General features: G+C 46.7%; 1 protein-coding gene across 2 annotated transcripts in view; it reads left to right on the forward strand.

Annotated features, from left to right (window-relative positions):
• Positions 1-1075: 1075 nt before the first annotated feature.
• The window catches only part of CHORDC1 (cysteine and histidine rich domain containing 1), a 134385-nt gene continuing 110283 nt past the window's right edge, over positions 1076-25177 (forward strand). The window contains exon 1 of one of the 2 annotated variants that reach the window (XM_085623132.1): positions 1076-1295. Coding sequence is in view for 1 of the 2 variants with exons in the window: in XM_085623131.1 (XP_085479257.1) it covers positions 1232-1295 (64 nt within the window). In the remaining variant the exon portion in view is untranslated. The remainder of the gene's footprint in view (positions 1296-25177) is intronic. The other variant, XM_085623131.1, reaches the window with a different exon arrangement.

Consider the following 25177-nt stretch of genomic DNA (forward strand, 5'->3'; position numbering starts at 1 on the left):
CAATTGCGCGCTGGCTCACGCTCGACCGAAAAAGTAGGGGAATGGATTCTACTTAATTAAAGAAGTAGGGGCACAGCGCTCCCTGCCGATCCTGCCCACTTCGACTTCTGCATGTGTGGTGTATTTCTCCTTTTGATCTGGCCAGCATCGCATTCGTCTTCCAGTGCACCCATTAACGTTTCAGGGTGGTACTCCCAGTAAATGGAGGCAGGGGTGTAACACAGGCCCCCGCGGTGCGGGGTGTTCCCAAGCTCCAGGGGGCACCCTCAGCACAGCACTCTTGCCGGTGAGCTCTTGATTGAGCCCGGAGGGGGCCCCTTTACTTTCCGTGCAGGGAGGCCCCCTCAATTTTCGTTACGCCAGTGAATGGAGGTGGGTTTCTTACACTGAATAAGCACTAGAAGAGCTGTGCAATTACTTCCACACTCCTTGAAGAACACTTTGCACAGAGTGGGTTATTTAAGTAACTTACCTTATTACATGGACAGACATGAAGTATCACACATAAGCATTAAAATGTCACACATAAAGACACAGAAACATTGACATGTCTCACAATTAGGAGGATGAAACTTGGCAGCTATATTGATTGATATCTCGACGACAGCATAAGAGGATGGTAGTTAAAAGTTGTCAAAAGAAGAAAGCTAGAGGTAAGCTGACCAACATTTAAACTGTACAAGCCTGTGCTAGAGTTGTGTGAAAGTACTCGTCTACTCGGTTAGCGAACGAACTTTTCTCTAAGGACAAATTGCAGACGAGCTCTGTAGTTTCATACAGTTCAATAGAAAGTTAAATATTGGCGCATTCGTTATGTATAGCGCACAACAATATGCATCCGTCAAAGCTGCACGCACTGGTATCTGCGCGCGAGCACTCTGTGTTTCCTTAACTCTCATACATCAAACGCGACACTGCTAGCGTAAACTGCTTCGTTCCTAAAGCCTGCAGACTATGTTTTGCCAGATTCATCTAGACTGTTCTCGGCCCTTCCTGTGAACACGTCCGCGCCACCCCCTCCCTGTCAACTTTAACCGGGAAGCTCCGCCCCTTTGACTCTAAGCCAATAGGATGCAGGTTTGGAGCTTCTATGCTCTGAATGGCGGAAGTGACTCTGGAAGGTGGCGCATGCGCGCCCGCTCCGGGTCGGTGCCGGTAACCTGACATCGGTGTTGTAAGTGCTTCGTATCGGTTCTCTTTAGTCGGTTTTCTCTGTGCTGCGCCTTGGACCATGGAACTGCTGTGCTACAACAAGGGTTGTGGGCAGCGCTACACGTCCGAGCAAAATAAAGGAGGTGAGTGAAAGACTTTTTTCACCTTACCAGGGTTATACGTCGTGAACTCTACTCATCTCTTTTTCTTGATATAACCACTCATTCTCGGACCTTGTTCCTACTCCGTTAGTCTCCGCCCTGAACCCCAAGTAGGATGCTACCCAACCTCAACTCTTCCTATCTCCGTCCTACCCTGTCTGCTCTGTTCCACCACTTTAACCCTTGCTCCCTGTTTCTCAAATAGGCGTGGCCGATGCAATTAAGGTCGTGGCTTAAAAACACACAAGCTAAACATCTCTGCTTAGGATAGTGTGCCGCCCAACTTGCACTTTGCTGTTTCCGTCTTTGCATCCAGATATATGATACAAGTACCATCATACCTACAAGAAGTCAGGACTATTGGCTTTGTCAATGGTTGTTAGTTGCATACGATAAATCAGCAGCAACTATGACTTGTATATAATATTGAAAAAGCTTCCACTTAAAGCCCTGGTGACACCACAACGATGTTGCTGCTCCTGCTTTTCATAAAGAGAAGGGAAATCCAGAGAGAAAATTACTCTCTTTAAAGGATTTCCCTTCCCCTACAACGCTCACCTGTCATGAACTGGGGTGGCATGGTGAGCAAAAGAATGATGGATTTAACCCAGTTCAGTTGACTGGGGGTGAGTGGTTCGATTTGTTCTGCATTCCGTCCATCAATTGTCTCTTTTGCCACCTGGCTTGACTTCATGCTGTAACTTCTCCACTAATGAGAAGTGAGCAGTGTGAGCACCCGCACATCAATGTGCCTACTGTCACTGCAGTCCAGAAAAAAACAGATCCCCTGTGCCAGGGCACCAAACAGAGCCCGACCCGTTTCGAGGCCCCCTTTTAAAAACTGCCGATGCTCTGCACTGGAAAGACCTGGCCCACTTAAAGCCCTGCTCCTCCCTTTCTCGCCCCTACACTCTCCTCCCTTTCTTGCCCTATCACTCTCTACCCTTTTTTCCGTCCCGCCGCTCTCTACCCTTTTTTTTTTGTCCCGTCGCTCTCTACCCTTTTTTTAATTTTTTTTGTCCCGTCGCGCTCTACCTTTTTTAAAATATTTTTTTGTCCCGTGGCTCTCTACCCTTTTTTTCCCTGTCGCTCTCTACCCTTTTTTTCGCCCCGTCGCTCTCTACCCTTTTTTGTCCCGTCGCTCTCTACCCTTTTTTGTGCCTGCGCTTTGCTCCTTTTTTCGCCCCCGTCGCTTTGCTCCTTTTTTCGCCCCCGTCGCTTTGCTCCTTTTTTCGCCCCCGTCGCTTTGCTCCTTTTTTCGCCCCCGTCGCTTTGCTCCCTTTCTCGCCCCCGTCGCTTTGCTCCCTTTCTCGCACACGTCGCTTTGCTCCCTTTCTCGCACACGTCGCTTTGCTCCCTTTCTCGCACACGTCGCTCGCTCTGCTTTCTTTCTCGCACACGTCGCTCGCTCTGCTTTCTTTCTCACCCCTGCGCTCGCTCTGCTTTCTTTCTCACCCCTGCACTCGCTCTGCTTACTTTCTCGCCCCTGCGCTCGCTCTGCTTACTTTCTCGCCCCTGCGCTCGCTCTGCTTACTTTCTCGCCCCGGCGCTCTGCTCCCTTTCTCGCCCCGGCGCTCTGCCCTGGCGCTCTGCTCTCTTTCTCGCCCCGGCGTTCTGCTCATTTTCTCGCTCCTGCGATTTCCTCCCCCTTCACTTTCTGTCCTTTATGATGTCCTCCCTTAAACTTTTATTTCCCTTTCCTTACTCGCACTACCCCTGTGCTTTACTACACCTCTGTGATTCTCTCCCTTCTGCTTGTCTTTCCTTTACTTATCCTCTGGAGTGAGACTTAGTTCAGGTGTCACAGGGCAATTGAAGACTACAAACTGTACCATTGGGTCCAAATACCATACCAAGTACTTCCCTTTAGCACTTGGCTCTCAATAGCGAGATAGGGCATTGGAAGTCTTACTGGAGGAGGTGGTGTGAGGGTTGACTTTTGTAGACGAACACAGGAATATTCCATGATGAAATTACCAATTGAATTAATACTTTTCTTTTTCAAAAGAAATGTGCTATATTGCATACAAAAATAAATACTATGTATAAAATTTAAATCGAACAAAGAAAACACAAACTCTCCAGTCGCTTGATAGTCTGAAATCTTGGTCCAAATAAGATAACCGTTCTGTTTAAAGCAATATATTTTCTCCCAATTTTAAGCTTATGGTAATGCATTTTCAGTGCTTCTTGTGATTATCGGTACCACGGTCCAAGCCACCATCTGTGGCCCAGCAGTCAAATGTGCAAGCTCAGTTTTACCATATACAGATCAATGGCCACACATTTCTCTGGCAGTCTTTCACAAGGAGTTGTATCATTGTGTTTGACTGAGCAGTGGATTAACCCACAACTCCAAAGCTCGCAAGGTGTTCTAAAGCTTCTTTGTTGGCCTACAAAGACTGCTCTGGCCACACCTTTTCCAAATTGGCCAGAAGCACCTACCCATATCTGGCAATTCTAAACAACAGACAAAAGAGAGAGAGTAGAAACAGGGCACTTACCTGTACCTTTGATGGTAAGGTCAATGGGATCCCACAGTGTCGGAGGAATGATGGGCATCCCTCTGCTCATTTTCCAGGACCCCCATGCTTTTGATGTTTTATCTGTAGATGCTTGTCCAAACCCGTTTGGTTTCCATCCATGGTGGTTGAGGTTATTCGTCTTTGGTGTCCCTGTGGTCTGTCCTACTGTGGTTCTGCACACTGGGCAGGTACAACCCTTTAGGCTGTTTACTCTTAGGGTAGCGAGGGTGAGTAGTCACAAGCTTCTCAGGGAAGTTTGAGGGGCAGGTGCTCAGAACTTAAGAGGCAACCAAAAGACACAATAACTTAATGTACAACCCACTGCATACCTTTTCATGAAGAAAGAAAGTACTTTAATCATTCCGTAGAACTGAACACAACACAATTAATGGAGGAGACGTACAGGGTAGAAGGCTACGTATTGATAGAAAGTGAGATGCTACACCCTGTCCTTCCTGGTGTCTTTCCGTTTTTCCCTCTTTCCTCACACTCCGTTCAAGGCTCCATATCTATAGTCTGAGTACACCACAGGTTTCAGGCAAGGATTAGACACAGATATAGATAGCTGACTTTCTCTCACAGATGGAGTGCAGAACTTCAGTTGAGTGTCGCCTTTAGTCAAGTCACAGCAGATTTGTATGTGCATTTTCAGGCTTAAGTCCCTTGTGCAGGCGCGGCCCCATGTTTTTACCTGCTGGCTTCTTTAGCAGTTTCACAGTGCGATGGGAGAGGATCTCCTCCTGCCCTCACTGCATCAGCTCTTAGATGTTGGCTACGCCATGAGACTTGCTCTGGAAAATGGTCTTCGAGGTAATCGGTGGCGCAAGTCTGTCTTACGCCTGGTCTCCGGAGCGGTGGTTCTTCTGACCATCTTCGTTGATGTCCTGGTGTGAGAATTGCATCCTCGAGTCCTTTGACAGTTGCAGCCTCTGGGATGATTAAGATTTATCGCTGTGTTGTGATGCACTCTTTCCTTATCGCAGCAGCAGTACCCATCTCTCAGCCAACAGCTTCCAGGTGACACGAGTAGCGGTTGAGGTACAGTCTTAAATGCAGCATGCCATGAAATTGCACAGAGCGACCAGGGAGCCAACTTCACGGCATGGGTTACTGCTGTCATTGCGCTCTGGAGAGAGTCCACTTTCTTTGGGTGTTCCTCACTTCAAGAATATGCCAGGTTTCTCCTCCTGATCAGCCTGTCCTCCTGCAAGGCCAGGCACTCTCCTTCTCTCTCTCAGCAGGCTGGTAGGATTCTAGGAACTTCAGACACCACCCTCAGCTCCTCCAGCGAAAATTGCAGACTTGAAATGATGTCCTCTTGCTTCTGCAAAACTACCTGTCAAGTTTGAGTGCTCTATAAATCACTCCCTTCCTTAGTCAAGAACAACTTGGGACCACTGTTCCCAATAAGCTGCGCGCATGCGCACAGAAGTCACCCTAAGCGCGCAGTGTGCTGTATTTAGCGCGCACTCCCACGACACCGTTCGCGCCGCCGCTTTTAAGATGCGAGCGGCGCGAAAAACTGCCATTTGCTCGTTGCAGGAGACGACGATTCTTACAGTGCACAGCTGCGAGGCTGATTGTGATCCTTTGAATTAGTATTCGTGTTAATTGCAGCACACACGGGTGCTGCGATTAACATGAATACTAACTCAAAGGGTCCCAATCAGCCCCGCAGCTGTGCATTGTAAGAAAAGTAATGCACAGTGTCAAACACGACGTGTGCTAAAGCACACGTCGTGTTGAAGGCTTTGCTTTTGTTTTTTTAATTGTGCACAACTGCGGGGATACTTGTGAACCTTTGTGTTGCCTTCCTCCAGCTCTCCTTTAAGGAAGAGACGAACGGTCATCATTGCCGAACAGCACCTGCATAAACGCAACACTGCCCGTATAGTCTTATTTCAGACGACTGCAGCTCACACGGACAGAAAAAGTAAAAACCATTCTTACGTACAGTAAGAAAAGGTTCGGCATCATCAACTCCAACAAAAAGATATGGCTGTATAACTCCACAAAATAAGAATAACACTCTAAAGATGCACAGGCAGATGCATTCTTCGCAATAAAGCATTCTCAGTAGATCCTGGGTGACTCACTGCTTTAAAAATCTGCATAATCGAAATCAGCAACCAATCACATTCAGCCTGCCTTTTCCTGACACACACGGATTCCCTGCTCTCTGCTCCCGAAACAGACAGAGGACTACAGTGTTAAAGTTCAATAAGGTAAACAGAGCGTAGCCATGGTTTTGTTTCGTGCTTTGGCTCCCAGCAACAAACACAATTTTACTTATTGAAAAATTAAGGGAACCAGTTGGTAAACTCACAGCAAAGACAATCTAGCGTTACTTTCACAGTTTACTGCACTAAATGAGCACTATTACTGTTTCAAGATGGCTATGCATAGTCAGACTGCGCGAAGAGTGTGTTTTACTACAGATCAGACTGAATCACCAGAGCACTTACTCTGTCGAAGCAAAGCCGCACCTGCGCTCTGATTTCACATCATACTGTGTATTCGTGTTCACTGCCTTGATTTTGATGCTCGAGCCAAGAAGGATTTTTCTGGAAGTTTCATCCTAAAATATCTTTGCGAGATGTTCCACTTCCTATCTGAAAGCGATTTACATGTTCAGAGGCAAAGTGCTATTTGCACTCATTTTGATTACTGCAGTGCTTTACAAGAGGGAAAATTGGGAAAACTCGTCACAAAACTGCAGGTTCCATAAGACTGTGCAGGAAGACCGTTTTCAATCAGAATATTTGGTCCAGATTATGAACTGTCAATCTGCCGAAAGAGTCACACTGATTGCTGATGCATGAGAAGCGACCAGGCAAGGTTGCAAGCGTGGAAACAAAAGGAGTAGCAACCAGCTACCTTTAAATGTTGGATCAAAGACCATATGTATGACAACGCCTTTAGTCCCCCTGAACAAAGGAACTCTTCCCCAGTTCACATCTACGAGCCTAACAAGACGATGGCCTTCGACCAGGGGTCACGCATCGTGAAAGACCTCCCGCAAGAACTATCAATAAGTATTTGTAGAGCACGCTAATCACTCCATTGGGTATCCATTTGCTACGGAATATAACAGAAAGTTTCACTTTGAGATGAACCCTGAATGCCTGGCGATCCAAGAAAGCGTTGACCTGAACAACACCTCGTCTTACCACCCAGTTTCAACGTATGCAGCTTTTCCAGGCCCTACAAACCTTTAGGCATCTCTGCACTATCGAAGTATCCAAAATACGCTTTATGTTTCCTGTACAGAGGATTTCGTTCACTGGGGAATCAATACTTGTCGAGACAGTTTTGACACCTACAAACACTATTTTCAACTTCTTCTTTCATTACATATCAAGACGAAACTTTTTATTACGCTATGCCAATCTGTCCCAATGGCACAGGAGGACATCACAGCAGCATTCTTTACCGCCACCTGGCTAAGCTCACAGCAGATAAGATATAGTCTTCAAACCTGCCGCTATGGTCTAAGCCGCTAACTAAAGCCTTGCTTCGCCATGCTAGGGTTAATTTGTAGGCAAGAGCAAAAATTAAGGAAGGGGACCAGAAACTGTCCACATGGCCTCTTGCGGCAGGTTAGAAGGCTACCACAATTTAAGGTCACTTTCTTTTGTTTTTTTTAATAATGAGATCCATGGCTGGGAAGGACGTCGGGCTAGATGTGGTGAAGATTCGAGGCACTCACCCGGCCTGCAGTCAGACCGCCAACTTCACCAATTCATGTTCTACCGCCAACCCAGCCACATCGTTTCCCTGGCTTTAGGGCACATTAGCAATTCAAAAGGGTGTCCTCTGCGGTTCTACGCATTACAGCGTTAGAACTTTCAAGGCGCAGGTTTTTTTTTTTTAATACAGTTTACCACTAGCTGACATTCCCATTTTCTCCATAAAGCTCTCAAGTTCCCAGCGTTCTAATATTGCATATGACAACACTATAGGGGGCTACAATTATCATTAAATGATCTCTAGTCGAGTTATTGACAGAAGCGAGGGGACAGAGAATGTAACAAATGTGACAGACGAGGCAGAACAGCTATAATGATATCTCAACGTTCCGGTCAATGATGTAGCAATGCTCTAAATTAAACAGGGGAACGCCACAATAATGACATGCGCTAGAATGTTGTAGCAGGTGGCTTATTCCAACCATTATTTGATCGTTGTAACTTCACTCTTCCAAATAAATCTTGCAAAATTCCAGTAGTCTAAGACATCAAGCCCTTGATGCACTAACAGGTGTGCTGGCGCTCGTGGGGAGCTGCACGGTTTTGCGATGCCATGAAGGGCCTTTGTGATGAAAAGTAAACGGACACAATCCTTTGTGCTTACGCAAATGTGTGCCACGGGAGTGCCTGCACAAAAACTTAGCAAATGCCCAAGAAGGCGTCCTTCATCCGCACCAGTCTAAGATCCGCTGGCGCCATATACGTTTTTGGACCCGCAACTTATAATACAAATATATATATGGGAAAAGATAAATGCGAAAAAGGTTTCGTGTTGCATGTTTCTTAATATGTAAAGAGTATATCTTAAATACTCCCCTACATAAGCAGGTGGGATAGCTCTCCTTCCAGACCTTCTAAGGGACAACTCTGGGGTACCAGAGTCCACTGAACCTTTGTGGATTCCATCATTACCGCACCCTGAGGACCATTACATATTTTTCCTCGACAAACTTTCATCCAGGGCCACAGACAGAAAACAATGCACATCTTCTGAGCTAAGCTTTGAGCCCCGGCACTTATTGTTTTACAAATAAGCAATGTATCCCGCAGTATTTGGCAATAGTTGAAATTGCTAAATGAAGATGAACGCTGCAGGCTACAGCAAAAAGATTCCATTCCACAATTTATTGTGTAGGCTCTCAAAATTTACCCACCCAATGAACAGTGCTCTAGTTAAGACTCTTTAGTAAAATCGTATGATGGCACCACCGTTGGAGTCTTGTGCTTTTCTAAACCTGAATTGTACTTGCCTGTGTAACCAATTCATGTCATGGCGGGTGTATCCAAATTGCAAATCTGCCTTAAGACCCTTAACGTGGCACTGTATGTGTGGAAATGCACCATCTTCTCAGATTTTTAAGCAAAAGTTTGGAGTGATATTTGGCGCTGCACACACTCACGGTCTGGTTCCTGGCGCACATAGCCATGACTGCAGCGCACAGAGACCCTACACTGCCGCACACTGAGGAAAAAAATTAGAGGGAACATTGCTTGGGACTGTAAAAAAAAGTAGGGTAGTTTGGATTCTACTTTTATATACAATTTCCAGACTGGATGTGGTTCCACAGTCTAAGTCTTCACAACCGGTTAGGGTGGGTTGTCTTTCAAATGTCATTTTCAGGCTGCTCTTCAGACACAACCTTTTTGAGAAGTGATTGTTCTCACAGCAACTGGCACTGAGGCTGGCTCAAAGCAGGAATATCCATTACAGGGACACAATAAAGCATGAGTTCTCTGCACCTGGCTGTTGTCAACCGTTCTGTAGCAATAACCAGAGACAAAGTGCCAGGTGCTGCCCAGCAACTCCTCACCTTGAACAACACTACAGTCTTTCCTCTACCGTTCCTCATATAGCAGTCCTTAAGAAGAAGTTATCAGCCACCTCTTACTAACAAGGTGCTCATTGAATTTCTAAAGTTAGCCCTGTCTCATTCCTCTTCACTTCATCTGGTCTCCCCCGTGCAAGATAACCTAATCTTCCATCTTATGCAATGCTAAACGTGGGCCATCCAACTGAAGAAAAGTGCAGCAAATATGAACCTTTTATACTTTTTCCATTCTAAGAAAGCATTCCATTATATTATCCATTCTAAGAAAGCATTCCATTTTAGACCAGATGCAGATTGTACATATAGAAAATACAGTTCATTGAAAAATATTTTGATTGTTCGTCTTAGTCTACTAAAAATGCTGAAACCCATGATCTGTATTGTGGCCTATTTACACTAACTTCCGTTGCAAAATCCACAGGGACTCTGTCCTAAACAGTACAAGCTCCTTATCACCTCCTCATCAGCCATGTTTGACTTGCTGTCAAGCAAGTAAGTTCAATTTAGTGCTAATATTCTTCTTGTGGTACAATGCATAATGTATATTTGATAGATATCAAATTACAACATTTATAATAGTCATTATATGTTACTAGGTTATTTCACTAAAGGGCCTAATTATGCTGCAGACATAAATAATTTCACAACCACAAGTCAAAAACACAAATATAGAAAACAGACAAATATGTTCCCTAATGTGGTATATTTTTTGGGTGATGTACTTGTACATTTTTCAAATGCACCCTCACATAGGTGCTGCTGCCACATTTTAAAATCTGTTTTTGTACTCATTTATACTTTGACAGTGGGTAACTGCAACTAATCAGATTTCCAATTCTTTACCTGGCCAGAGGCAAAGACTGTGACTCTGTCTCCAGTTTATTCTCTTACAGAAGCACAAGGCTAACAATCATAACAAAACTGAGTTTACCACGGCAAAGCAGTAGTACAAGGAACAGCCAATCATAATCGTTCTACTCTATGAGGTCATCTGTCCAATGAGTTTCCCTTCTTTCTTCTCTGCTTCAGGAGCAAGATAAGTACCCCTACCCCTTGAGGCTTTGTTTGTTTGTCAGAATTGCTGGTGGTTTGTTCTTTAGGTGCACAGATTGGTAATGATTGTTTAATGCTCTGTTAAAGGCGGTACAGCTTGTGAGGCCTCAGTCTGAGGGCAGCACAGCACAAGAGGAAATTACCTTTATCTGTAAGAGGCTGAGGACCACAGTGGATGCTGAATGGGCATGCTGTGTAGTTTGGTCCTCTGACCTCATGGGTCGTAGATGCGGTCCCAAAAGACTGTTGCGTTCGTTCCTTCCATTGCTGTACTCTGCTTTTTTTTTGTTTGGCAGCACAGAGCCATAGAAGATTTGTCCTGGAGCGGCGGAGCAGAGTATGCCCAAGGCAGGAACTGTATTTTGCTTCTTATGATAGAAGCATGACTAGGACACAGTGCAAGCCTAGTACAACTCGTTAATCTAAGGGTGTATATCCAAGGCCCGGTGTACCCTCCCATATATACTTGGCTGAAATAATGCAAATATAACAGTTTACTCCCTATTTGAGACCACTACTGTACTTACTGTGGCACAGTCTTACAAAAACCTCATGGAAAGGGCCTCATAATTCTACGAGAAGGAGATGGAGGTCATCCCTTGGGATGATAGTATTTCAGAGATAGTTGATGCCTCAGTGACAAGTGGTAGCCAGTGCCCTGGAGCTTTTTGGGAAGCAACTCATTCTGCTGGCCACTCAGAACCCCTCAAGTGAAGGGAAGACCTAGGTCTCCTCAGAGGGGTCCCCAAAACTTGTGTGTGTGAGGGCCAGAGTATGGCCAAGGCCAAATGAAAAGGGGAGCAGCCGATGGGGAAAGACGCCTTTGATAGGCTATTCCTGACCCAAAGTTTCTTAGGCCGAATGACTAGGGCCAATAGGATGATACCCTCTGATATGCTGAACGGTGAAAATGTCTTACACCCCAGGTCTTTGGAGTGGCTTACAAGCTGGCACACTATGTGGCTGGCTGCCTCAGTAGACTTCTATAAGGCCATGTGGCAGCAACACCAGAGATCGATGGTATGACGGCCACCTTCCTCTGCAAATTTGTGAAGAACCCTTAGAAGGATATTGGCATGCCAGGAAAAGTTGCTGGATGAAGGGGGTCCCCTCACGAATATACTGGAGATGACCAAGGAGGCCAAATACCTTGTCTCTTATACAGCCGGAAGCTTTATCAGGCTGGGTTCAGAGAGCAGTCATATTCTTGGGAAATGCAAATTGAGCGACTTCAACCAAAAGACGTAGATCTCTTGTCATCAAAGTGGACTCCTAGCTGGGGGATATGTCCTGCCTCAAAAGAAGCATCGTGGTCTAAGAAGGCTTGTTTGGGATCCATTCCTTAAGGAACTAAGAAAATATGCTTCCACATTCTCATCCGTATGTAAAGTTCAGGTGTAGCTCAAAAAGATCTTTGGACAGAAGGTTTACAGATGGCCAGAGAGGAAGAGTGCACTTGTCCTGCTGTTTTCCCAACCAAGATCCTAAATGGGAAGAACCATCAAAGAGAGGCCAGTGGTAAAACCTTAACCGCTTAAGCTGCTTCTTCATCCCTGTAAGCCAGCTGAGGATGTGGATGCAGGGAGTCCTTCAGGGGAACTGATTATGCCACTGAAGGATATTCTGGTAAGTTTGAGCTCTCCCTCTGAGGTGCAGGTAGGAGGAGATTGGGCCTGTTTGTGCACAAATGGCAAGAACTATCCAATGACCTCTTTACTCCAGACAATAAAGGGATTCCATTTAGAGTACTACAGTTCACCCAAGCAAATGCAGAGACTAACGCTGATCCTCTTCTTGAACTCCAAGTCTGAGCTGGTCAGTCAGAAGGTCAGTGTACTACTTGAGAAAGAGGCTGTAGTCCTTTAATAACTCGTCTGTCTGGTTTCCTGAGCAACATATTTCTGGTTACAAAAAAAGACGTGGGTTACTGCCCCTTTATAAATCTCAGTGAATCCCACAAGTGGTTGGTGTACCATCATTTCACGATGGAGGGATCCACCTCCTCGGAGACCATCTCCGAACAGGAGACAATGTGATGTGTCTGGACCTGAAGGACGCCTACCTTACAGTGGAGGGGACTGGTCTTCAAATTCAGGCCGCTCACCTTGGCTTGGCCTCAGCAGCTTGGTACTTTATGAATTTGCTATACCCAGTAATGGAATTCCTCAAAGCGAGGAGAGTGAGACCTCCCTTCTACCTCGATGACATTCTGAACATGGACCAGTCAATCCGGAGGCTCAGACAGCATCTATGGATGGCTGCATCTCTTCTGCAAGATTTGGGCTTCGTGATCAACCAAGATATAATGCAGTGGGCACAGTCACAGTAGATAACTTTCCTGGACTTCATCTACGCTTTACAGGAGATCTGGAAGCTTCCCAACAAGACAATTGGAAACCTCAGGATGCCCCACCTTCAACACGTAGCCCACCTCATTGGTCTCCTGTTGCTGTCAATCTGGGCCATCTTCCTAGGACCCTTATATTACTGTTTCTCCAGCGTCTAAAAACCTTCCCTTTGGGGAGAGGGCTAGTGTACTTATAATTGATAGTCTGCTCGGGGGATGCCTAGGAAGAGGTACTATGGTTGCTCCAAAACATGAAGACTTGGAAGAATGGACCGATCTTTGGGCTGCCCCAGATTTGGTAATGGATGGCGGCAGGTCGGGCTCGGTTACCAGATGCGGCAGTTTCCCTACAGGGGGAAGGTGGTCCGAAGAGGTGCTGGCTTACATATCAACTGCCTGGAACTGTTGACAGTCTTTAGCCATCAAATGCCGGACAAACTGCAAGGTGCAATGGTGTGTGCTACTGACGATGGACAATATCTCAGCAGTGCATTGCATAAGCCACCTGGGGGAACAAGATTGGAAGCTCTCTTCGATTTGGCAATTGATTTCTGGAATTTTTGCCTGGAGAAAACCGTGGCACTCACAGCAGAGTACCTCCAGGGGGGACAGAGACAGCAGACTGGAAATCCGGGCATTTGCAGTATGCTTGTTCATGGAAGCTCCTTCCAGAAGTTTCAGACACTCCTGTATCGCTGGGGCAGTGGTGGCTGATGATCTTTGAAAGTCGTGCGGTGCAATATAAGACCTGAATATCAGTCAGCAAGCTGAGTGCGCTCAATTCTCTCAAGTTTGGTGCAAGAGCATTCTACCTCTTTGGAAACTTTGAAAAAATGGGGTCAGATAGTGGAATAAATTGCTCATTTTTCAGACAAATGCTAAGAATTACTACAAATATGCTGTGGTTACTTTTTCAGCCAGCGTGGATTTAATCCTTCTATGGATGGCCCCAAATATCTGGAATTGCCACCAAATATAGAAGTGCCAAGAGCCAGCCAGCACACTCTTGTATTCAGCAATGTTTAACAGTCACACACATACACGCAAACGCGCACTTTTCAGGAAGATATTTTAACATGTCTTCTGCTGTCTAAACAGGCCTGGATTCAGTTCATTCTCCTGTACCACCAGTGCTTCAAGGACACTCCAAGCACACTCTTCACTCCTGCTTGCAAAACCTTGATCACACATACAGTGTGACTGACAGCACAGGGCCTGATTGACCCACGTCCTGTTAATCACACTGTAAGTATGATGTTTGACATTTCTGTCTGCAGGAGCATTGGCATGCAGTGCTCCATAGAAGTTATGAGACAGTTGAGAAGACCCACCTGTACTCAAACAAACCTCTGCTTCACAGCACTTAAATACACTAACCGGGCATGGTTAGATGACAAGAGTGTGTCTTGTCGGCCCAGCTATGCGCATTGTGTGTATATTTTTACTACTATCAGTCCAAGAGTCTGAAAGTGTAAACTGCAGCATCAGACCATCAGAGTGCTAGGGTCAAAAAAGGAAGAGGAAGCCTTTACGGATGAGTTTATAATTAATTATAAAAAACAAACATGAGATGTACAAAGCAGCGTAAACAATGGCACTGTATAGTGTCCACACTGAGACTTACTAGTATTAAATAGCATCAGTCTTGAGATTTGTAATTAATGCACAAATACATCCAACCTGCATTAAATAATAACTTAGTGGTATGTTGTTTCATACCATATTTAGTTTTTTCTAACTGCTGTAATTAAGTCACTAATTCCAAATTAGTTGCTGAGTGTTTCTCCGACTCGATTTGATAAAAAGCTCATTTGTCCACGTAGGGGTTCCAAATCTTGACCCACAGGTCACACCAGCTGTCAACAGTTTATCTTTAAGTCACTTACGCCATTACTGTTAACATTTTCTATAAAAGGAACATGTATAATATTGGCTTTCTAAACTATGAAATTAGGTATGGTTCCCATACCTGTCATGCTTGTATTTATAAGCTCTTCACACCAACGCAGCACCCCATCTCTTTATGGGAATTTGGCTGTTAAAAGGTAAGCCCTGAATAATTACATCAGCACAGCACCGTTCTCATGCATGCGATTAGCCTACCAGTGCCTTGCTCTTTGACCCACAATTTGACCTTGGATCAGGCAGACAGGCACCAATGTATTCACTTCATAGGTAATCCTTTTGAACAATGAAATAAAAATGTTTCAGTTGTCCTGCACGTTAGAAGGACAGAGCCATAATAGAAAAACCACCACTGCGCTGGGGTCCTTTTTTGCTCAGATCTATTTGCCTCCTGTTTAGACTATCAGCTGGCAGAGATGGATGCGTTTCTGCGAGACAGATGTTATGTTAAATACTTCTAAAACGCACGTACACCATACGGTTTCATGGCGCTGGAGTCCAAGGGACACTACCGCCAAGTGATTAATTCATATGCCTGGCGGAACAACCAGATCTTTAGAAGTTTCCTGAATTGAGAATAAGATGTCAACGATCTGATATCCAGATGGCGAGAGTTCAAAAATTGAGGGGCCAAGCCCGCAAATCTTAATCTTCCCAGTTTCTTGCGTTTAAAAGATGGAATAGCTAGACAATTAAGGTGGGAAGACCTAAGATCCCAAGAAGGGTAGTATCGCTGCACCCAATAAGATACAAACACCGGGCATTTGCCATGAAGTGCTTTAAAGGTGATGCATCCCAGCTTAAATGCGCTACGTTCGACTACCGGGAGCCAGTGTAGTCTCTTCATCAACGGGGTGACATGGTGCCATTAAGCTGGTGGTAGATTAGTCTGGCAGCCTGATATTGCACCAGTTGTAGTCTTTTTGATTGATATGCTGGTATACCAAAGTGAGTTGGCATAGTCAATATGAGAGATGGCTAAAGCCAATACTACATGGCTCAGGGCTTCAGTGGTAAAGAGTCTTTCGAAGCTGAAAGAAACGGGAAGAAACCACCTTCCCAATCTGGGATTTCATAGACGGGTCACTGTCAATTGTGATGCCCACGCTTTTGTTTGAACTGAAAGGTGAAAGGGGGGGGGGGGATTTCCCAGTTCAGTCGGCCAGAAGTAAGTTACAATTCCAGGAGTTTGATGGCCCACCAATTAGGATCAGTTCTGTTTAATCTGGGTTTCGTTTCAGGTGGCTGCAGTTCATCCAGCTGCTTATATGATGCATGGTGGATTGGAAGTTAGAAATGGAGACAGCCGACTTGTCAATGTCAAAGATCTGTTGGAGATTGTCGGCTTAGTTGAAGGTGCAAACCTCCCTTTTGCCTAGGGAGTGAATAAGGGGAAGTAAGTACAAGTTAAAAAGGTGCGGTGAAGGAGAGGAACCCTGCAGCACCCCACATGTCAATTTAACACTGGGGGAAGAGAAATGGGCAAGGTGTACAGCTTGAGAGCGATCCTCTAGAACGGTTATGAGCCACTTAAGAGCCAGGCCCTGTATCCCAGCGTTACTGGCACGGTTAGCCAGAAGTTATTGGTCGACCGTGCCGAATGCTGCAGAGAGATCGAAGTACCAGGGCATGCGTGGTGCCCTTGTCAGCCACCCCTTCTTTTTTTTAAAAAGTTTTATAAATCGCGAACTAGACCCGAGAAATCGGGTATCGGAGCGCTTTACATGAGCACCAGTTTTGTTACAGATGGGCACATTCATGTTTTTATTAGCCACGGGGAGATTAAGGGCCTCATGTAGGTAGCCAAATACCGGTCGGTAACGGCCGATTTTCGGTAAATATGCCGTTACCGACCGGTATTCAGACAAGTGAGATGTAGGAGTCCCAAAACCAATTTTCGGTAAATATGAGGCGGTAAATACCGATTCATATTTACCGAATCCCAAAATACCGATTCAGAGTTACCGAATACATAATTAACGAATCGGTAAATATGAAGTGGTAAATACGAAGTGGTAAAAATGAAAATGACATGTAGGAGCACTCGGTAATTAAGAAATCCAAGAAAATCGGTAAATTAGAGTCGGTAATTAACACGGATTGAAAGCAGGTGGTAACCATCAACAATGCATATGAGCAATCCCAAAATGCTACAGCGTGGACAACATGGCCGCTATGTACGTCATTGCAAGGCGCCTACGTCTACAGGCAGCAGGACTGAGGGTGTGTCGACGGGAGGAACAAATCTACAGACAGCGCATCACACTATTCCAGCTGACTGATGCAGAGATACATGAGAGGTACAGGCTAGACCCCGAAACCATCATGGACTTAATCAGGGACCTACAGCCACTCCTGGACCATCCAATAAGAAGGGCGCACGCCATACCCCCACATGTGCAGGTGCTCTGCAGCCTACATCTGCTGGCATCCGGCAGTTATCAGGTGGTGATAGCTGCGGTGGGTGGGGTATCCCAGAGTTGCCTGTCACGTTTCTTCAGGAAGTTCCTGGATGCCATGATGCAGAGAATGCACCACTACATAAGCTTCCCAAACACACAGGCTGCACTGCAGAAAACAAAAACAGACTTTTATCACATGGCACAGTTCCCCCATGTCATCGGCTGTATTGATGGTACACACATCCCAATCTGTCCACCAGCTGATACAGAGCACATCTACAGGAACAGGAAGTCCACCCACTCCATCAATGTGCAGGTGATCTGTGATGCAGGGAACATCATCACAGATATTGTTGCAAAGTTTCCTGGGAGCACCCACGACTCTTACATCTTCCAGAATAGTGGGATCTACACACGACTGAGTGCCGGAGAATTCGGAGAGGGATACCTGCTAGGTAAGTAACAGTGACGCCCCTTGAAACCTGCAAATCATAGTGCATAGAGGCATGTTACTGATGGTTCCCTTTTACTCATCCAGGCGACAGTGCATATGCATGCCGGTCATTCATCCTCACTCCCTACCTACACCCAGCAACCCAGAGTGAGAGACGATACAACGTGGCACACAAAACAACACGCAATGTGGTGGAGCGCACGTTTGGACTACTGAAGAGCAGGTTCCGCTGCCTGCACAAGAGCGGAGGCGCACGCCAGTACAAACCCATCACCTGCTGCAAGATTATTGCCACTTGTGCAATGCTGCACAACCTTGCCACGAAAAAAGGTACAGATGTGGAACTGACATATTTTGAGGACAACGAGGATGAGTCAGGCCAGCCAGAGGGCAACGCAGCTAGAGTGCCAACTGCAATCGATGGGAGAGAGAGACGGGCAGATATCACATGCAACTATTTCTGAGTAAGTAAGGGGACACAGCGAGTTGTGAGAAGTCCTGACGTAGTTTTAATGTGGCACCACGCCATGAACACATGAACAGGCCAATCTGGCAATATACCATCTATACAAGGAGTATGTCCAGGGTTACGTCACCCAATGGGAAGTGGCTAAGCAGGGCTACATCAATGTTTGCGCATACGCGCTGCAGTGGTGGATTGCACGGCCTGTGCATCCTCACTGGAGCCAACCCCAAAACGCCTGCTGCTCCTGCGTGCTTCTGGGACGGGGGGTGTGATGCTGCTGCTGGTGTCGATGCTCTCCGCAGCATCCCCTGCAGCAGTTGTCGACGCCTGACTAGTCAATAGCACCCCTAGTGCACTTGTCACCTGCACCATCCCCCGAGACAGGTCGCTGCAGCACTGTGTTAGGCCCTCCTGCATCGTCACAGAGCGCCGGCACAGTAGAGAAGTCGCAGTTGCCAGACGGTTGAGTGCCCTGCTGGTAGTGTCCCTTCTCTGGCGTTCCCGGCGCCGTGCTTCGATGTCAGCATCTAATTTGCTGCACAACTGCTGGATTGACTGGGACATGTCCCGAATGCCCGCAGCCATGCCGCTAATGTTGGTGTCCATGTTGACTAATGTTGTCTTCATCACCCGCATGTGCCTCTGGACTGACATGACTGCCTTTGATTGCAGGCGCTGTTGCTTCAACATTTGGCCCTCGAGCCCCAAGAAGACACCATGGCCGTCAGTGGGTGCTGGTGGACTCTGGACACGCGACCTGCGGCGCCCTCTTGCTTCCGTCTGTGCTGCCTGTGAGGTGTGGGGCACAGTGGCATGGCTCCCTTCCTGGGGCCCGGTGCGGTCTTCTGGGCCCATGCTGTCGTCTGACGAGGTGTCTAAGGCTCGTAGCCTGGCTGCTGGACGCCTCCTCATTCTCACACCTGCAAGCGGAGATGTGGCCGGTGATTCGAACATGAGTGGCGATGCTGGCTCTGGTGGTGGTGATGCTGGCTCTCGGTGAGGTGATGCTGGCTCTGTGTGCGGCGAGGCTGGCTGTGTTGGTGGTGCGGCTGCCAGTGGGCCTGCTCCCTGGTCTGAACTGGTGCTGGCTAGAGGTGATTTATGTGGCCGGTGTGCCGTCTCTCCTGCAGCATGCCCTGTCCTGCATGATGTCACATCTGTGGACAGAAATACAACATTGGCTCAGTGTCCCCGAAGGGCTGCATTGCATGCGTCACAATAAATCATTTCACATTCCAATATGTCCCCTGTCTCCTTGTGCCTCGAGTGCGTGACATGCCTTGTTGCCCTGTAACATTTACGTCATGGTTAGTGTTGCCCTGACTACATCTCCCGGAATGCATTGCCTGTCTGCACTGACACGTGTGGACTGCAGTGTGATTCTCGTTTCACAATGGGGGATGTGGGATAGGGGTAGGGGGGGCTACATTGCTGTGCTTTCGTCTTACCTTGGTGTGTTGCGGCTCTGGCAGAGCTGTCGGCGTCCCCAAGACCCACGACGCTCTCTTGCTCGATTGTGGCCGCCACCACCTCCTCCAGTTCGGTGAGGGCAGGTGCCCTGTTGGTTCCACCTCCGGTCTGGCTGGCCTCCTTCTGGATGTCGCCCATCTTCCTCTTGGTTACAATCCGGAGGTCATACCAGCGCTTTTTGAGGACCTCAATGTCCCTGTGGGTCACTCCCACAGCATTGACCTGCGCCTGGATGGCCAGCCATATGTTGCGCTTTTCGGCCTCAGGCACTTGCAGGGATTGCCTTCCAAACAGCTTCTGGTGCTGCTTCACCACCTCCTCCACCAGCACCTGGAGTTCCTTGGGGCTAAATTTCAGCTTCCTCCTCCTTTCCCCTCCGTCTTTCTGTGTTCTCTGGCTGGACATGCTGTTCGTTTACCCGCTCGCACATGCAACGGCTCCCTGCCTCTCCTCTGCACTCCAAGCTTCTCCAGGGTCGGCTAATTATGTACACCTGCCTGGGTGTGGCCACTTCGGCTAATTATGTACACCTGCCTGGGTGTGGGCACTTCCTGGTTGGGTGGGCTGTCGTTGCACTGGATTAGCTGTTTCGTCAAGTCATGTGATTTGATTTACCGAATCCGTACATACCGATTCGGTATTTTCCGATTCGGTAAATACCACCTCGGTATTTACCGATTCGGTAAATAACACCTCGGTATTTACCGAATCGGTAAATACCACCTCGGTATTTACCGATTCGGTGAATTCCGATTCGTGATTACCGAATGTTACCGAATCGGTAACTGTTACCGAATTTTTACCTACATATAACTTACCGATTCTAATTTACCGATTCGGTACGGCTCGGTATTTAAGAACCGGTAAAATTTATTTACCTACATGAGGCCCTAAGTGATTTGCCCAGAATCAGAGGATGTTGAGCATTGTTGCCGAGACTCGAACCCGGTTCCCCAGCTTCAAAGTCAACCGCTCTAGCCGCAGGGCTATATTCTCTTCTCCTTTCCTTAGTTCGTCTAGGACTGTCTAAATGACTGCCTCTGTAGAATGGGAGGGGCGGAGGCCCACCAGGTGTGGGTCAAGGTAGTGGTATTGTTCAATAAAGGAGTTGAGGCAGTTTGCCACGTGAGCTTCCAGGACCTTGGCTAGAAAGGGGATTAGGGAAAAGGGGTGATAGTTCGTAAGAGCTAAAGGGTCTGCCCCTGCTTTCTTCAAGATTGGAACAATTTCCTCTTCTTTAAATACGTTTGGGACAATGCCCTGGATGAGGTAGTTGTTCAAAAGCGCAAGAGGGGTGTCTGGACATGTGAGGAAGGCTTCCCTTAATGTGTTTGGAGGGCAGCAATCCGATGGAGAGCCAGATTCAGTTTTCCTTAGTAGGTTTGAGAAGGCTTCCCTGGTGATTGGAGGAAACTGCTCCAGTGAGTGAGGGTTCCTGAGCATAGATGGTTGAGCTTTGGTGGGGGCATTAGCAGGTATGCTAGTCTTGATGATATTCAGTTTTTCAATAAAATATGTATTGAGTGAGTCACACAATGCTTGAGTGGGGGCAGGTTTCACCGTGACTCTATGAAGCTTGGATAGCTCGGCAACAATAGCAAAGATTTCCTCAGATTTGTTAGTTGAGGTCAATATCTTGTTGGAGAAGTAGGCTGCCTTAGTTTGTAAGATGGCATTTTTGTACTTTTTAAGATGAGAACATACATCGCATGACCCCAATTTGCAGATCGCAAACGTGTTTCCCAGTTCTGATGGAACTTTTATGGGATTTATCAATCTGTTTCCCCCTTCTTCAGAACTTCCTAGGAATCTGCTGGGCATTGTCATCTGGTAGAGGAGGGATCTCTACAGCTCATGGTGTAGCTGATTACAGAGAATAATGGTCAATCCTGGGCCTTTTTGGACTGGCTGAGAGCCTTACTAGTAAATCTTCTGCGGATGGCACCATCAAAGAATCTTGCTCGACCTGACAGAGATGGACCTCTTGATATGTGGAACTGAGTCTTAATCCTATGGGGTCAGAGCTTTCCACATCTTAGTTTGTTGAGGCTGCAACAAAATGCAGAGCTTACAGGGCAGTGAATTTATTCAGATCAGCCATTACGACAGGCCATGTGTTTATTGATGGCGTATTTGTAGAACACCTCTTAGTTTGTAGACTCTTGAGGGTGCCAAAGTATTTGTGCATGTAGGACTTTAATCATGTATTGAAATTATTTCTTGGCAGCATAAAAATTTCTTTTGAGGATGGAATTTTCAAGGTAAGCTAGACATGTTACCATGCCTGGTTTCTTGTAAATGCGTTTCGGATATTATAGATTTGGATATCTCTAGTTGAATGTTTATGCCTCACTGTGTAAACTTCAGAGCGTCTTGATGTACTATGGGTAATACCGTGGTGATATCCTACCCTGAATTTTGGAACTCGCCAAACTGTGTGTTGTGCAACATATCCAGGTATATGAGAGTAATTCAGACCCTACATAGTCCAACAACTCTTAATTGCACTGAAGAAACTTTTTTTTACTCATCTCCCATACTCACAAGATGGGTGAGGTGAGAGAGGCAGGTCTTGATGTATTCATATTTCGAGCCCACTCAGCTAGAAGCACCATGCCTTGTAAAGCATTTGCCTTGGGGGCTCGTCTGGAGGATATTTATGAAGGTGGTGGACTGGTACTCCGAATCAGCCATCAAACATTTCTACTTTAAGCCAGTTGGGAATGTGGCATCACTCAAAGTGAGAAAGCTTTGAACTAGCATAATCCTTGCCTCAAGTCCTGGTGCAGGATAAAAATAAATCCTAGCTAGTGCGAAGGAAAGAGTAGAATTGAACAAACGTTGGCATAGCCAGTAGGTCTCGCCTTTGGGACCATATAAGTGGTTAGCCATGCAGCATAGAAGCTGCCAGTTTACAAATATTACAAAGAACACTGCGTGTTGCTAGGCGCGAGCAGGCATGAGAGGGTGGTGTGTGCAACAAGAAGGGGTGGCGGGGGTGCGAGGGCAGAGGAAGGAGCAGGAGAAGATGGGGAGAGAGGAAGGGAAATGAATTGGTACGGAGGAGGGGGAGAATGGGGGAGGGGTAAAGAAGACCGAGGACAGAGGAAGTGTGGAAAGAGGGTCAGAAAATGAAGGTGCGCGTCAGGGAGCTGATGGGGCGGGGACAGAGAGAGAAGGGAGTGTGTATGGGGATGGGGTAGTGGTGAAATTGGTGTGATCCTGCAGGCACTTTTAGCTGCTGTCTTGCGGGTCACATGTGGGCTCCATAGTGATGGGCACAGAGGGCGCCAAGCCCCTCAAGTGATGCCTTATTTCCACGGATGACGGCCGCCATTAATATCCCGAGGGCATCGGACCTGCCTCCCTGGCCCCTCCGACGGGTGTTTGTCATCTCGGAATGGTAAACGAAGAATAAAGTTTTTAAAAAATGGCACCGCCACCTTAGAATGCATTTTCTAAAAAGCACACGAAAATGCATTCAAAGATGATTGTAGCAAATTCATTAGGAAAATCCATTTCCCCCAGATAACTGCTACATTGCATATTGAGGATCTAAGTGAAACAAGATGAGCAGCCCTGCTCCTCCCACTCTGTCTCCCCACAAATCCTATGACTTCACTGACAGTAGAAACGAACCAGGAGGTGAGGATTGATAAGGAATGGACTAGATCTGACTTCAGTGATAAGAAGGTAGTAGATTTCATGCACATAAATTCACTGAACCCTCCACATAAAAAAATACTCAAGCCGGCGGTGGGATCTGTGCGGGGTGGATGGGGAGGGGGGAGAACACCGAGCAGTGCCTGTTTTTGCGGCTGAGTGCTTTATCCTCCAGTATTTCAGGGCCAATCTCATTCTCCCTCGATATGCCTCGCTTTTATTTCACGGTAAGTGTGTGTTCCCAGCGTGAAGCACCGCACTGAAAATACTAAACGCTCCATCACCGTGATCAATACCAGAACAATTTGATGTCCCTTAAATTACCAATGACCAATTGGCAATAATTGCCTGAAAGCGTTTGGACCTCAATAGCTGACAGGCCGCTATTCCAGAGCCTTTTGTTTCCACGCCGCAATTTGCTCAGCTGATCAAAGCTCAGCAAAGCCACATAAGAGGCCGGACAGTGACTGCCTACCCATCAACTCTCTTATATGAACAAGGCCCTGGACAAGGTGCACATTTTGTCCACACTCGTGCACACTTGGGATTGAAGGTGTGATGAGGCACACTGTGAGCGGAAGGGTAGGGGGAGTGTAACAGTTGGGTGCATGAGAAATGGATAGAACTTATCAAATCTCTAACATTCAGAGGTGGTGCTGAGAGTTCGGTGTTGGATGGAGTACTTGTTACACATTGGAAATGTGTGGGCGCAGCCCTGCTATTAAATTAACAGTCTGTAGAGATGGAACTAAGATTGATACGATGAGTGGGTGAAATTGATGATTTTCTCTTTGGAAATTGCATGAGAGTTTTAATAAAATAAGCTGTTCGAGAAATGTGGTTTGTGGTGTCTCACTTCGCTTGTTTTACCCAAGCTCGCACTTTCCTATTAATATGTCTTATGAGATACTATTAGGAGACTGATTTTGGCAGAAAACATATCCCGGTTTGACATTTTCTGTATGGAACAGTCTCCTGCTGTTCACACACAAGACTTTTTTTACACTGCTTGTGCGCGCCACAGCGAGACATCTCTTTTGCATTATCGCGCACGCATCTGTGCACAATATTTGAAAACCGATGTGGCCCGTGCGGGTAACCGCAAGCAATAGGCCTTGGGCGGAGCTAAGGCGGGACATGCACCCGCCTTTGCCCAATTGTGTGCTGTCTTTCTTAGAAAGACGCACGCAAAGCCCAATAGCCTGCAAGAAAAACAAAAACGCACGCATCAGCGTGTGGTGAGCTTTCTGAAGCCCCTTACTAAAAGTCTCACAAGCAGTGGATGCGCACTGCTCTAGGCTCGACCTAAAAAGGACACAGAGTCAAGTATTATCCCATCCTCAGAGCAATGCTTTATGACTGTCCTCTACATTATGCATGAATGGAGCCGAAACAGGAGTAGTGGGTGGAAATAAGGCTAAGGCTGCTGTAATCTCAAGATAGGAGGAAGGCCTACTTGGACAGGCGACCTTATGAAGTGGAATGATTGTGATTGACTGTTCTTTGTACTTCTGCTAAGCTATGTTCTCATGGGAAAAGTGGTTTGTTAGGTCTCGCCTGAGCCAGGGCATGCGCTGGCCTGGCGAGACAGTGGGCTTCAGAAATCCCACCACAAGCTTTTGCCCTAAAGCTTGCGGTTACGCGCGTAGGCACGCACACAACTGCCATCGGGCTGCGCCATCTGGCTGTCCTCTCTGACTCGCGGGCACCCTTACACTCGCGCTGCAGCTGCTTTCACTTTTGCCGCTGTCGCGCGCACCACTCGTGTGTTTTTTATTTTTTTATTTCCTTTTAGCGCTTACACACAGCTTAGTGCTTTCACCTGATATTGTCTAATTACATTACATTAGACCCCACCCGCTTGCCTGTCCTGCATAATAATAGTGCAAACTTGAACCAAGGGAATTATAGAGCTTCACACGGAAATCAGCTCCCCTTACACAACAGTTTTTAAGCACAGTGTAACAAAGCTATTTGCACGGAATGAAAAGATGCTGTGCC

The sequence above is a fragment of the Triturus cristatus genome, chromosome 8, assembly GCF_964204655.1.
Source record: "Triturus cristatus chromosome 8, aTriCri1.1, whole genome shotgun sequence".
NCBI classification, from domain to species: Eukaryota; Metazoa; Chordata; class Amphibia; order Caudata; family Salamandridae; genus Triturus; species Triturus cristatus.